General features: G+C 37.6%; 1 protein-coding gene and 1 long non-coding RNA gene across 8 annotated transcripts; one reads left to right on the forward strand and one right to left on the reverse strand.

Moving 5' to 3' along the window:
• Positions 1 to 1,183: 1,183 nt before the first annotated feature.
• Positions 1,184 to 6,891, reverse strand: LOC113528975 (uncharacterized). Of its 6 annotated transcripts, none has more exons than XR_008301070.1 (5): positions 6,486 to 6,860; positions 3,943 to 6,269; positions 3,346 to 3,527; positions 2,280 to 3,137; positions 1,184 to 1,800 (listed from the first exon to the last, which is right to left on the reverse strand). It is a non-coding gene; the product is annotated as an uncharacterized LOC113528975 (long non-coding RNA). The 6 variants fall into 6 exon arrangements; XR_008301066.1 differs by having other exon boundaries at positions 1,186 to 1,800; positions 3,358 to 3,527; XR_008301071.1 differs by having other exon boundaries at positions 1,193 to 1,800; positions 2,280 to 3,527; positions 3,943 to 4,016; positions 5,581 to 6,269.
• A 3,818-nt stretch (positions 6,892 to 10,709) lies between these two features.
• Positions 10,710 to 15,282, forward strand: znf648 (zinc finger protein 648). 2 transcript variants are annotated; one of them, XM_026917748.3, is made up of 2 exons: positions 10,710 to 10,839; positions 12,905 to 15,282. In XM_026917748.3, the coding sequence occupies exon 2, from the start codon at positions 12,970 to 12,972 to the stop codon at positions 14,155 to 14,157; it is 1,188 nt and encodes a 395-aa protein (XP_026773549.1). In that variant the 5' UTR covers positions 10,710 to 10,839; positions 12,905 to 12,969; the 3' UTR covers positions 14,158 to 15,282. The 2 variants fall into 2 exon arrangements, with proteins under 2 accessions (XP_026773549.1, XP_026773558.1); XM_026917757.3 differs by having other exon boundaries at positions 10,810 to 10,882.
• The last annotated feature ends 472 nt before the right edge of the window (positions 15,283 to 15,754 follow it).

Raw genomic sequence — 15,754 nt, forward strand, 5'->3', positions numbered from 1 at the left:
ATATTTTAGGTGAGTTTGATTTTCTGCACAATTGCTTGGCTTAATGGTAGCTTTAAAAGCTGGGGCCACTTTTCCACTGAATAGTTGTCAGTACAGCAAATATACTGCTAAGATAAGCTGTAAATTGTGTTCCTGCATTTGTACAAGGTAGAATGTTTTGCACTGTATTTAAACATCAGTGTCTGAGAAAGCCGCGACTGACATGGAATGTGTGCTGAGTACTACTGAGAAGAATTCATAGAATACAGTGAAGATGTCAAAACAGAGATGCACGTCGTAAAAATACTGTCTTTGAAAAATATGTGACAAGGTTAACGCTTTCATTATTAAGTCAAAATTCAAGTGAAAAAGAATATCCACCAGTCAGAATTATGCAAATATAATACATCTAATCTAACCGGTGTACACCAGCTCCCTTTCGCTGTTATCAAGTTTAGCCTTTAGAGTGAAAATTCACAAGTGAAAATCAATTCAAGTAAAAATGAATTTCTGACAAAATCTCCATCATTACCAACTAACGTGGTAATAAGTCGTGCGTATTAGTTTCTAATCACTATTAGCAACATTAACATTCCTTCAAAAATACCATCATGTGAAATGGACAAGCACTACCAGGAAACAATAAATTGTCCCAGGAATCAGCATAACCCAGTCTTCCTGTCAAAGTCAGTGGGATCTGGTCTGAGCCAGATAGAGTATGTGTGTAACGTCAGTCTAAACTCCCTCAGGCAGAGGTGCTTTGAAAGACAACACACAAGTTAGGCCTTGTGTGGTGTTTAAGAATGTTACTGTCCCTGCAGTCCATCCAGCAGACTCTGAAAACCAGTACAAGTGACCTGGATACCCATAAATGGACAAGATGTTCAGAAATGTATGAGCTAATAATTAATTGTACACTAGGTGTTTCAATAAATACTAAAAATGCAATAAAATGCACTAGTATGTACACTCAAAAAAATGAATTATTGGATTTACTTAAAAAAGCAGCGTCAAGTGGTTCCACACAACTTTGTTGAGTAGTTTCTACAAATAACAGTTTAGTTGTATGAACAAAAGACATTGAAGTAAAGCTGACAAAATTTCTGTAACTAATCATTTGAATTTGTCACCTTTACGTAATAATTATATGTGCAGTTTCCTTAACAATGTTATGTTCAATTTATAAAAGTTTGTTACATACGGTGAACACATTTGTTATTGATTTATTTACCTTATTATTTTAACTATTTGCTCTATGAGTGTAAGTGGAAAACTTTTAAATAATCACAAGCATATTTTTATAAACAATATGCATTTATTTTCTTCCCAAGGTCTTACAAAGTGCAGCTGCTTTCAAGAAATTTTAATAATTCTTCCTTACAAAAATAATACAAAAATGAAAGTACAGTAAGCTCAAGATAGGCAGCATGCTACAAAATGCCTGAGAACCCCATTTTTAAGATTTCAAATTTTGGAGCCATCAGTAAAGGCAACAATAATAAACTGGCTCCTAATTTTTTAATTAACCACCAACACAATTTAAATTTTACAGTTCTTAAAAAAACAATAAAACAATAAACACCTTCTGAAGAAACTCAAAGGTGTACTTCAGATCCGACGGATAGCTCAGATTCAAGCTGTATATGACGCCCAAAAGCAGAGCACAAGCCTTGGTGACATCCTCCAAGCTCCTGAAGCACTTTCACTCCTTCAACAATGATTCCACATCCGATGGTGCGTCACAGATTTCTGCATCTTCAGGTTTGATGATGTAAATTCCAGTGACTCTATTAGCCATGTCTCTGTCAGCATTCTCAAAGTCTGTCATACAAGGCACAAAAACAGTAAAGCTGTTCAGTCATTTTAATTGCCCCAACAAATGCAGGTTGCACATTTAACATCACTAAGCAATACATCCAGTAAAAGCAAAGAACCAGAGAATTTTGTATCAATTGTGTCTGTGCCTTAATGTTTCACATCAATGAGTTCCCCAGAAAAAAATCTCACACTGGATTTCAAGATACAGCAATCACTGATGCTACAACTGCAACTGAGTTAGTTACTAAGCTACTCACGTTTAAGGGTTTCATTAAAAGACTACTGTATTTTTCATGTTTTTCTTCTTGCACTATTGAGTTACATATACTGTGTGTATGCATATATTGACTGTATGTGAATATTGTCCATATGTGATTACTGTATTGTCTTGTCTAGCAATTTTGGGTGTGGAGGTGGGTAATGTATGTTTAATGTTACATGTAACCATGTAACCATTTGAAAGAATTCCTGAGAACACTTACTGTATACTCCTTCATGAGGTTTTCATAGTCTTCATTAGGATACACAGAAAGTGCTCTGACAATGCAAGCTCTCAGAGTTGAAATTTGCTACTTCTGAGATGCCAGTGATCCTGTCCCTTTCTGCTCCTCCTCGCTGCCTGATCCATCCTGATGCCCCTTCTGCTCCTCCTCGCTGGCTGACCCATCCTGATGTCCTACTTCGGTTCAGTTCGCTCGCTGCTGCTGGGCGCGGCCCCATATGGACGGTCTGAAGAACCATTTGGTTTGCTGGGGATAGTCCCACCTGGGGGCTGTGGAGATGGCTTGGGGATCACATATTGGGAGCTGTACTGTAATGGCTTGGGACTGCGATTGCTGTAGTAGCTTTGGGGCTGCGGTTGCCACAAACACCTTCGTACTCAGGACTCCATCAGTGGACAGTGGATAGATTTTAACCAACCAGACTTCTTGCAAAAACTGTGATGAATTTATTGGTTGCACAATTGCACTATTTGTCCATATAGTACACAATAATAGAAGGGATTTATTTATAATTGCACTAGCCGTTGCACCCAGATGAGGTGGGTTCCCTTTTGAGTCTGGTTCCTCTCAAGGTTTCTTCCTCATATCATCTCATGGAGTTTTTCCTTGCCACCGTCGCCTCTGGCTTGCTCATTAGGGATAAATTCACATATTTACAATATATTTTTTGTGAATCCATTTATTTCTGTAAAGCTGCTTTGTGACAATGTCCACTGTTAAAAGCGCTATACAAATAAAATTGAATTGAATTGAAATGGTATCATTCTGTAGAAGAAATTCTCTCATAAATATCTGAATCAGTGGGATGGTGGTGATTTGAGTGAACTCAGCAGCAATCTAGAGATTTAAGAGACATAACACAATACTAAGGATAGCTTTCATTTTTTAAATTACATTGAATGTTATTCAATGACATCTGAAGACAAAACAGCATTTAGGCTACCTTCATACCTAGGCATGAATAACTAAACAAGCACATTGTGATATCAGGGAAGATAATTTGTTTCACCACTTCAAACTATTAACAACACAAATATAGTTATACCATCATATTTACCACATGTTCACAAAACAGAGCTGGCCATCTGCTTTCAAATTCAACATAAATGGCTTGTCTTCAATTACTTGATGTCTTCTGTAGGTAAAAGTCCTTTTTTTTGTCCTTTTTCTGAACCTCAGACAGCAGTGCCAATCGCTCTTCCTCTAGGCTGTCTTTGTTTTCTCCAGCTGGATAATCAGATGAAAATTGACTTCTTAGGCTTTTTGACTTGGTTTCAATGTGTACTTTCACTATGTTTGTGTTTTAAAGAATTTATCTTATTTTGGAACATCCAGCTGCCGGCAGGGTACGGCAATAGTTCCCCATCTTCCACTGTAGACTGATTTTATTTTACTGATTTTACTGATGTTATTTTGCAGTCCTTACATTGCCACTTGCTTGTCTTGAAAGAGTATCACGAGTTAGCATAACTGACTAAAATGGAAATATACTAGAGAAAGAAAACGTAGCCTATATGCAACAAATTAGCATAGCCTGACTCCAAAATAAATCGCTAACTTAAAATGATCAAACTCTGTGGACACCTAAATCACTAGGCAGTATTTATCAGGATCGTAAAGAATTTTAATAAAATATTCATACCTTACAGAGTCACCTGCATCTTCTCCTCAACATGGTTCTGTCTGTCTTCCGTTCCTCAGCTTTGGCCTACACAGCTACGATGCATGGAAAGGTTCAGCCTATGTTTTATTAATTTGTGCATTTCACTTCACAATGTTAAGTTGACCGAACAAACTCTTGTTGAGTAAAACTGACAATATTCATTTTTAGTAGAAACAACACAGTTAAATTAAGTTCATGTAGTTACATGAGTTTTTAAGTAATGTGAACAAGGGTGGATTGAGTGAAACTAACAACGGTGAAAGTTCATTTTTTGAATGCCACCAATGCCACCACCTGCACTGCACACAGATGTAACATGGCTGACAACAGAACGATTTTTCCTAGACGGATTAATTAGTGTGCATTGAATTCTTGAATTTCCCCTACAGGGGATCAATAAAGGTACGTCTTATCTTATGACAGATTGCCTTTTATGAATCAGGAACACACAGGTATGTGTCAACACTGACAAAGCCCAGCAAAATAAAGTTTGGCACAAAGGTGTCTCCTGCTTACTACATGCAGTTACGTTGTGGTTAAATATGACAACCAGCATGAAGACTCTGCCATGACTTGAATATATCTTTTACTATTGGAGGATGTCCAATCTCAAACCACTAGCCAACGACTTGCTTACATTTTGTCAAGGGCATAAACATGATGCACTACATTAGAAACTTGGTTAGAAGAGGATAATAATCTTATACTCATTCATTACCTGTAGTCTGTATTAATGCACTTCATTAGCTAACTAGGTCTTCACACTACTTAGTCAGTTTTTGGGCAACCAAAACATGGCACTGGACAGCACACTGAAGCTTGTACTTGCCCAGTAGGCTAGCTAATATATTTATGATTTGTCTACCCCTGGTGTATGTGTCAAACAGAACATTTCAGAACATTACTTATATATACATAAAAAATATCACACAACGCTTCCATAGTAACATTGTGTGTAGTATAATGTATTATATTTTACAGATTACATATTAAGCCTTTTTTTCTTTGGCACATATATCTGCACTGCCAATCAGGATCTTGTATTACATCAGCCAAATGTCAGAGAGGAAGGTTAGGTGGCTAGGTTATGAGTGTGTGTCTTATCCTAGTTCAGGGCCTGTTTCTTAAATATCAGCCCATGGGTGAGGCTGGTACAACCTAAAATATAAACAGCAACAGGAAAAACTTGAGACCTGGCACTAATTCAAGTACTGTCTTTTCTTGAGGACTAAAAATATGCAATTGCAGTGTCCTCTTTTGTTAATTAAATATGTATTTAGGACGTGTATAGGCTTGTGTTTACACATAAAGTCTGAGTTTGATGATATGGCTTGAGGTTTTGATTTCTTGAGTGAGCTAAATGTTTATTAAATACATATCATTGCCGGCAGTATATTTTACTATTACATTTGAGCTTATGTTTCATATGTCAGAACTAGCCTTTATTGTTTGCACAGTAAATAGGAGCTCAGTTTTTAAGGTTGAGAAGTAGTGATCTTAATGTTGTTAGTTCAAACTGTAGGACTGCCTGAGAGTCTCTGGCTGTTTCCACATTACTCCGGATAGAGGTGAAAACTGCATTTTCGTGTTCAAACGCTCTACACTGTTTACACTGACCTTTTCAAACGTTTAACAAAAACTGCTCGTCCTCACGGAAACGTCTGAAAACGCTTACTTCCCTATACTGCGCATGCGTAAAAACCTAAGACGCTGTGGCCTGCGTCATTTCTGTCAGGCGTTTATTTACTTTCCGTCTCTTTGAGAATGTCGAGGAAAAGCACTGTTAGAGCTGTTAGAATTGACAGAGGAAGAGGTGGTGGTGTTGCTGCGGGTAAACCAGGACTATCAAGTAGTTTGTTTTGAGTTGAGTGGGTCACGTGACTTGTTTTTGAGGCGGACAGAAACCGCGTCTCAGTGTGGGCAGAAGGCCAAAACGTAGCGAAAAAGATGTGTTTTCAAGTGGATCCGGAGTAATAAGGACATATCCTCTACTGGGCTCCTGAGCAAGATCCTTAACCCTCATCTGCTCAGCTTTCAGCTATGATTGCACACTCTCTTAATTATAACCTGCTTTGAATAAAAGTGTAGCAGTGGACAACAGATCATTTCAAGGAACTGGCAGTGCTTCCAAATTACTGAGAAACCACGTCAGAGTGAGGGACAGTTCATTCTGTTTCAGAAAGCAATCAGGCCTGTGGGGGAGGACACGTGAGGAAATGGAGACCCCTGTAGGGCAGAAGTGGTACTGCATGTTATTTACATCCCTTTGGCCACATGGTGATTCCGGTCAAAACAGCCAGCTGCGACTGGGAAAATGAACAGAATGTTCTCATCTACTGAGAAAAAAACCCACACACCAATTTAAACTGGTACACTCTAAAAAAACTCTTTAAAAACTCATTTATAACCCAAACGCCGGGTAAATACTGAACAGAACACAAGCTGGATGATTTTACCGAAGATGAATTATTTTATTTTATTTTTCTGAAGATGAATTAAGTAATTAAGTAATTAATTAATACCTCAGGGGTTCTGTGGTTGGTCATTTTTAATGCCAATCAAATAGCCTCTTCCCGTGAATGTAGGCGGTTCTTGGACACGTTGAGTGATAAATTCAGTAAAAGCTAGAAGTCTGGTCTGTGAGATATAGATATATAGGTAGCACTGGTCGGACAGTCGATGAAGTCAAGTGGAAGCTATCGTTAAACAAACAAAAAAAAACCCTAACGGTGTTTTCATATAATGGTTATTGGTTTATAATGAATGAAAAACACTCTGATTTAATATATGACACTTCCAACTCACCCTTTTACCCCCAGCCGTTACAGATTACCCTATCCGCTGTGTGAATCAACTTTAAGCTCATGTTTCAGTAGCACACAATTCCTTGTCTTTAAGAAGAGCCCTACTGTATGTGTATTAATAACCATGATGCGCCATCTAGTGGCCGTTTCGTACAATAACACTGCTGCACACGTGTTCACCAGGCATTTAAACATGGCCGCTCACGTGTTCTAGACGTTCAGTTCATGGAAAATGTGTTCTCTTTTTGAGAAACTTTTTTGTCTATGAATATCTACTCTGTAAGGCCTACTCACTGTTTATTGTTTTTCTTCCATAGCTCTATATTTTACTCAAGAACAATGCTACTAAATTTGTATCAGATTTGATACTGTAGGCTTTTTCTATAGGCGGTAGGATATATTGAAATTGTATTTCATAACAAAATGTGTAATTAATCATTAGATGTCATACTTATATAAAGTTTATTTGAAGGCAGAAAAGGGAAAAATTGGTATTCCCTTATTCTGTCATATTTAGTAAGTGTGTGTGGAGGGGGGTGTATGTTAAACTTTTTTTTCCCTGTGTTGCAAATCAAATAACTGGCTTCGTAACTGGTATTATTTTGTATTTATTATTACTCTGTATTTTTATGCCAAAAATGTCCTGTGTCCGGGATGTCTTGGACCAGATCTTTGATGGTATTTAATGGTGTGGAAGATAAGGATCAAGATATGAATGTGAAGGCCAGACAATATAGCTTCAGTATAATTAAAGTCAATCAAATAAACAACAGCAAAAACTTTTTTTTTTTAATATAAATGTGCTTTGACAAAATTATTCTGCCCCTTAAAATGAGGGGGGAAGAATAGTATAAAAATGTCTTAAATAAAATTTCTCTTTGGATAAAATAAGGACAGCACTAAATAATAGTCCCAAAAGCCTAACATATCAAATGAAATCTAAGCAATTTCTAATAAAATCTCTTTTTTTTTCCCTTCCAATTTTCATTTAAAACCTTATTATATGTCTATAATTTCAATAGTCTAAATTCAAATGCTTAAATTGCAGGTCATCGTATCATGAGTGGACTCTGGTCACACAATTTAATATAATGCTAGCCATCAAACAAAATTCAGTGTCTTTTATTTTTTAAACATTACATATGCCAGTAATCACAACTGGAATTACAGATAAGAGAAGAACAGTAGCAAAATCTAACTAAAAAAACTAGAAACCCATGGTACTCTGGTTTCCTCCCCCAGTCAGGTGCTGTAGGTAGTGATGGGAGAAATGAAGCTTTTCGAAACACCACCCACTGGCGCCAGCTGCTGGTGAAAACTCAGTCCGAACATAATAACACCTTTTACAAAACAACTGCAGATGTTTACATAAAAGTGTAGTATTCTAAATATAATTTACAAATAAATAAATACCATTAAATATTAGTGCTTGTATTGTATGTTTTTAGTTACAGGCTTGGCTAATCAGGCCATTTAGACACAATTAACAATCACTCCCCCTTTTTAATTATACACACATGGTGTTTGTCTTCAAAGCTGTCTATAAAAACTAGCAGTCACAGTGAAAGTGTTATTAGTCAGGAGAACGAGGGTGCTGGAATAGTGGTTTAATTTTGTTATTTATTTAAATTTTTTTGTCCATATATGATTTGTGTCTCAATATGATCTGGATATTAACAAGATTTTTGCACATTTTGCTTTAAACCATATAGGCCTGTGTGTGAAATAGTGATGGAAAAAACAAAGCTTTTGAAACTCATACATCTGTTCAATTGAGCCAACTGCTTTGCAAAATGATTTTTGTGGATGTTTTCTAAATGGTCCCATACAATAGACCTTGGTCTTTTCACACCTCCACTCATCCTAAAGTTGAAATGTTTGTCAAAATGTGAAAATTTCCAAATTCTCTCTCACCTATGTAATAACCTACACTATCTGGCCATGTCTTCTTTATTTTTTTTATGAAATTTGGCAGGCTTTCACGCATTTCACACAGGATGCATTAAAAAGGCATCCTGAGGTGAGCACTGACCATGGATCAGTACAAACACTATTGAATCATTTCAGTTTTATAAACCTTCATAATAAAATTGACCTGAGAACAGTTAAAATTATATCTTAAACACTGGTTCACTGGTTCACCTTGAGATCACCCTCTAGTAGCGAACCATCGAAATTTCGAAACAGTATGACGTAGCGAAGCCTCTTTTGCTGAAATCACGTGAATTGGCCAGTTTAATTGCAGTATATCCTACAATAGAAATGGTTCTGTACATCATATAAGAAGAAGCCTTTATTTGTCACATATACATTACAGCACAGTGACATTCTTTTCTTCGCTTGTTAAGAGGCTGGGGTCAGAGCACAGGGTCAGACATGACACCTTCTGCACTTTATTAGATTAAATTTTGATTATTTTCTATAAATCATGATCTCCACTGCTGCAGAGTATTTTAAAGTAGCCCAGGTTGATGTAAAAACCACTAACCTGGTAACGATGTAATTAACTGACCTTTTCACTGCTCCTCCTCCACTGAAAATTCTTGCCCCTTAGTGATTGCTGAAGTTCCCATTATCAGGTACCTACCATGTCTATCATATAGATGAATTTTGTAGGTTTACAATCACCAACTGCCTATTACTTGAAAATTATTTACAAATAAATGATGTAAACGTTAGGTACCTGGCTAGCTCAGTTGTTAGAGCATGGGACTCTTGATCTCAGGATCGTGGGTTTGAGCCCCATGCTGGTGTGCACAGGCTAGTGCACTCTCGGCGCTGGTCCCAAGCCTGGATAAATGGGGAAGGTCGTGTCAGGAAGGGTGTCCGATGTAAAACCTGTGCCAAATTAATATGCAGCCAATGGAAGGTGATCTGCTGTGGCAATGCCTAATGGGAGCAGCCAAAAGAATAAGAACAAATGATATAAAACAAATATCTCAAAATTCCACAGAGCACCTTTAAATCCATTATTAAAAATTGGAAAGAAACTGGAACAACCACGATTCTGCCTAGAGGAACCCATCCACCAAAATCAGTGACCATGTAAAGTGGGGGTTTGTCAGAGAAGCACCAAGGGGGCCAAGGGTAAGTGGAAAAAATCCACAGTTCACACAATGCTGAAAAGTACAAGGGGGTAATATTTATGTAAGCCTTTGTAGATACGTAATAGACAATGTATTCAGTGATTGCAAAAACACTCCATCTTTCCTGTTTGGCTTGCAAAACTTTGGTATAATTGATCTTATGTATGCAAAATCCCCAAACTCCATCACACAAATAAAAAGATCATTCCATTTCAGCAAGTTAAAAGTAGCCCAGTTACAGAGGAAAACTGAAGGCCTGGCAGGCAGGAGTCCAGCATGTGCTGGTGAGTTCACTGCTGAATCTGATAATTATGCACCCCTGCTGTATACTGCAGTGTAGTTCTGATCCGTGAGCAACACTTGCACATGTTAACAGGTGTGTGAGCTGCTATAGCTCAGCTCCGTCTCTGTACTTCTCGGATTTCCTCTGCCACTCACAATCAGTCAATTCTTGCAGTCTATATGTTGCTCCTCCTGGGAGCTATCAGGTGATCACTAACGTACCGTATCAGCATATGTTATTCCTGTCTCCAATGTACTTCAGTTGGTAGATCAATTAAGTGCAGCATTTACACTCTAATGGCATTCTATTTGGAATGTAAGCATTGATACCACAGAGAGATGGGACAATTAAGATCTTCTCATCTATAACAGTTGTTAAATTAAGTAATGAAGCCCTGATGGCTGACTTCTTTGAAATGAACCACGTGTATAACACATATGAAGCAAGTAAAATATCAATGGAGAAAAATGTGGGAAGTGCACATGTACTGTATTGCTATATATTTGTACATTTCGAGAGATGTGATGTGTATATATAAGCACTATATAATCTTCTCAAGCACCATGTGGCTTTGGTGAACTGCTGACAAATGTGTAAGCAATTCTGAAGTGCTCGACTCCTCCTCTGGCATCTTAATCCTCCCTGCTGGTTAAAAATGCACGAGTCACAGTGAAATCAACCTCAGCAGACGTGTAGCCTGAAGGTAAGAAACTCAGACATATGCAGATGTCCTGTTCTTGTCACAGGTAATTGCTTGGGAAATATGCTAAAACATGTCTAAGCTCACACTGACAGCGGAGATTTAATCAGGTGTTATTTTGTTTAATAACATGAAATTCCTCTGGCTTTCTTCCAGTGTGCTTCTTCAATGTCATTTATCTTTTAAACTTTCAAGATGCATTTATTCATTCTGTATTGTCTCTCAAGGAAAAACTTGCTTTTTTTAGTGATTTATTTATTTAAAATAAATCACCAGTATCTTGGAAGTCTAAAGATGTGATAAGTGAAATCTGTGATGAGTGATAAGTACAAGCAATGTACATAAAATATTATATATTTATATATTTAAGGCAAACATGTGCCTACTCCAACTTTTACTAGCTGTAAATAAGGTTTTAAAGAACATATACACAGTGCACAGGCCACCTGTGATTTATGCAGCAGTAGTAAAATGTAACGATGGGAATTAATAACAGGTTCTGGATGGCATCCCGCTGTCACTAAGCCCAAGACATGTTTTACACAGATGGCTTGTCATCAGCTCGGTTTTCTTGGTTTCATTTGTGTGCTTTTAAATGGTTGAAACAATGCTATGTATATATATATATATATATATATATATATATATATATATATATATATATATATATATATATATATATATATATATTATGAAGCTTCCAGAACACACATACCAATAAGACGGCGAGACATTATTATAATAAAAATTACAAATAATAATAATATGAGGATAATATATATATATATATATATATATATATATATATATATAATGTATACATATATATATACACACACACACACTGTATAGTAGACACAATAGGCTTAAACGGAATAGATATATGTACAGATGTGATATAATACAGCTATGTACAAAGTGAAGACAATGGCAGAAGCATTAAGGATATGTGTACAGATAATATAGTAAAAGAATGAATTTACATATTGCACAAAAATGTAGACATAGCACTTAAACAAAAAGTTTTTAAATAATTTGTCAGTTGATCATAAATTTCAATAAATCTAAATAAGTTCACTCCCTTCAGCAAATGCTTAGCGAGTTGCACTGAAGTTAATGCAAGGATAAATACCTTAATGTATTTGACTGTGTCAGAGTTAAAATCGCACAATATTAGTGTTTTGGTCTCATCTCAAACACTGTATAAGACGTAGTAAAGTGTAGTATGTGAATGACCAAATCTTTTTGAACAAGCTTTAATTGAGAGAATAATAAATAATTAAGTATGTAAAATAATAAAGTAATAAAATATAGTACTTAAATTATAGATACTTAATGTGACTATTTTCATGCAGCTACAGTCAGGGAATTGAAATTATTATTTCCAATTATTTAAATTATTATTATTATTTAAATACTAATTGTGTGCTATGAAATATTATGCCTCAAATCTAAATGATCAGTTGAGTGAAACATTCAAAAGTGTACTGAATTAATGACTCAAATCACTAACAGAATATTTTTGAATATCACTGATGAGACAAAGACAATATTATGTGATCTCTGTAGGTCCACATGGTGCCTTTGTGGTAAAAATAAGTGAAATGACTAAAGCTCATATATTACACACTTCACAACTGTATTAAATTTGCTGTGTTAAATGCTCTATAAGACCCAGTAAATGTAACTCTAAAAAAGGACCAGTAAGCAACAGTCACATGGACTGAACAGAAGACTGAAAAACAAGCTAATTGAATGTTTGTAATACAAAACCAGAGTAAAAGATATGCTATGTAAGATAAGTTTCTATATAAACATATAAAAAAAACATGCTTAAAAATATACCATAACATCTACATTGGCTTTTATTTTAATATGGTAATAAATTCAGTCCTGTAGAAAAAAAAAACGTGGTGTAGTAATTTAGGCCAGTTCATCAGAATCATTGCGGTATAAAAGCATATCACTGCGTGGCCTTCCTTGTTTAAGTGACACAGTTTAGGGGTTGTTTCTAATGTGAAAAGAGGATGGGGTTATTAAATTTTACCTTCATTTTATTTCCTCACAGTCTGGTCAGACATTTATGTGAGAATTGCCTGGGAGCTGCAAGACCAGTGCTAACCAAAAATAAAAATGGCAGAAAATTCTAACAGCTTGAAGCCAGACATCTTCAACGATAAAACCTACATGTCAAAAAGAAGCATCAGAAAGACCTTAATGAATAAGATACGGTATACACCCGTAGAGAATGAACTCACCACTAATGCTAAAGAGTCACTGTTTTCTGCTGGCTGTGCCAGTGAGATGAATCCAGTGTGCTGTGATGCACAGCAGGAAATGAATGAGTGTAAAAATGTTAGTGAGATCCAGAAGGTTGGATTTGAGCCTGAGGAAGTGTCCGGCTTTGCCAGCCTGAGGGTGAAACTTGAGGAAGACTGGACCGAGTTTGAATTGGCACCAGCTCCAGTAAGGAAACAGGAAGCCGCAGTAGATAACAATGTAGCAATGGCATCCAGGGAACACGAGCCAAATTCGGAACCAAAACAAACAGGCAAGACACTTTATGTTTTCGAAGCTATGAAAAAGCGGAGCATGGAGGGAGATGCAGAAAACCGCCCTTACAAATGCCCTTACTGCAGCTGGGCCTTCAAGAAGTCCAGCAACCTACTGAGCCACGTGGAGACGCACAGCGGGCTGAAGCCACACGTGTGCGAACTGTGTGGAAAAGCCTACGCACATCAGGGCACCCTGCAGCAGCACAAGCGGCTACACACGGGCGAGCGGCCCTACAGCTGCCCATTCTGCGACAAGACCTACACATGGTCCTCTGACCACCGCAAACATATCCGCACGCACACTGGCGAGAAGCCATACGCATGCACAGAGTGCGGCAAGGAATTCGTGCGCTCATCGGACCTGCGCAAGCACGAGCGCAACATGCACACCAATGACAAGCCGTTCCTGTGTCGTGCGTGTGGCAAGACTTTTAATAAGCCTCTAGCACTGCTACGACATGAGCGTACACACCTGGGTGAGCGGCCTTTCATCTGTCCAGACTGTGGCAAAACCTTTGCCCTTCCCTCCCGCCTGGCTGAGCACCAGAAAGTCCACAGTGGCTTGCGGCCGTATGTCTGCCCCATCTGCACAAAAGCCTTCACTAAGTCCTCAAACCTGACTGAGCATCTGAGCGTGCACACGGGTTTCCGTCCACACGTGTGTGCCGAGTGCGGTGTGGCTTTCACCATGCCCTCACGCCTGCTACGGCACCAGCGCACACATGCGGCCCGACGACTGCAGCAGGTCCTTCAGCCACCAGTTTAGCCCTTTGTGTTCTGTTCATTACTGACCAATATTCTGTCCCATTATAGCAATACAATTGCAACAATAATTTTAAAATACCTAGCATATTGTCTCTTTATTGATTATAAATATAAACAATACTGACAGAAATGGAGCCTCTTCCCATACTGAGATACTGCTAATGGTCAGCGGGACTGGAAAAGAGATGGAAGGAATAAGCCAGCTACTTCAGCTTTTTGGTTTAAAATTACAAACAAAAGTAATTTTAATAACCTTCATTTATTTTGGCTTGTAAACTCTTAGCTGAACATTAGGGTTTTTTACATGTTTACTAGACAGGGCCCCTGAGTAGCACAACAGCACAAAGGAAAAGTGGATGCATGCTCATATCCCAATGACGCCACAGCCATCCATGGCCACTCGCCAAGGGAGAAAAATTATCTGTGCTCTCTCTCTCTCCCCTCTTAGTCACAGTGACACTAGCCAATACTAATAGCATGTGGTAAGATGAGGCCAGCTGGCTTCTTGCGTCTCTGAAGAAGGACATTAGCCTTCTGGTTGGTGGCAGTCGTATAACAGGGGAGAGCTGGCTGGCGGGTGGGTGGGAATTGGCCGGTAATGAAATTGTGAAGAAAAATGGGGGAGGGGGGTGGATTAAAACATAAAAGTTTATGTTGGAAACTTGTTTTTAATGCTGTTGCATTTTTTACTGACTTTTCTGTGCATCATTATTATAACCTCAACAGAACAGGGGTAATTTATATGGAACAATGTTAACCTAAAATCTCTTTACTAATTTTTAATATTTATTGTTTTGTTGATTTGCTTAGCAAACTTTTTTGTATTTTTTTCTTTATAATATTTAGTTTTATGTATTGTCTTTTACATATTATATTAGACATACAGTTTCTTTGACTTTGCAGTCACCTCTCAACACACACATGTAGTCTGACAGCTGCACCCCAGTTTAATATTTAAACCTTTTTTAAGACCTTCATTCGTTCTGACATACAGACAATTATTTACTTAATTTATTCTCTTTTTTGTACCATGTTTTTTTCCCCTCTGTCTAATGGTTTTATAATGTAGATGCTTTCAATTTTTGTCACATCCTCCATGATGGCATTAAATCCTTCCCCTGTCATACCCAGTTGACTGATACCGATTCTGAGCCATGCTGCTGTGGATACCTCTGCCATCTGAGAACACATCTCTGTACTACTATTAGCACAAAGCTTATTTAAGCCAGTATCAAGCCCCTGTAACTGTAAGCCACCAGGACAACTTGTTCTACATTTTGTAGACAAATCACAGATTGGACTGGCTTAGGGGCATAAAACTGCAAGAGTAAAGTATGCTACACTGCTGGTAATGCCCCACTGACATGTTTACATGAGTGCTCCCTATAAAAATACCATTCAGGGCCAAAGCAATTACAGCTTCAGCTTGAGCTGGTCTTGTTTTCATGTCTTATTCACTAACAGACAATACACACAGGTATTTTCAAAGATATTTCTCTGAGCTCTCTGCAAGGGTTGAAGCCCAGCACTCTATTACAAAAAAGAAAAAAACGTGTATCAAAAAGAATTTTCAGAAAGACTGTCATCAAAAGCATTTC

This window comes from Pangasianodon hypophthalmus, chromosome 2 (genome assembly GCF_027358585.1).
Source record: "Pangasianodon hypophthalmus isolate fPanHyp1 chromosome 2, fPanHyp1.pri, whole genome shotgun sequence".
Classification (NCBI taxonomy): domain Eukaryota; kingdom Metazoa; phylum Chordata; class Actinopteri; order Siluriformes; family Pangasiidae; genus Pangasianodon; species Pangasianodon hypophthalmus.

Bases quoted from the DNA above. Each gene is read 5' to 3' on its own strand.
- znf648 (XM_026917748.3), top strand. From the start codon at position 12,970: ATGGCAGAAAATTCTAACAGCTTGAAGCCAGACATCTTCAACGATAAA.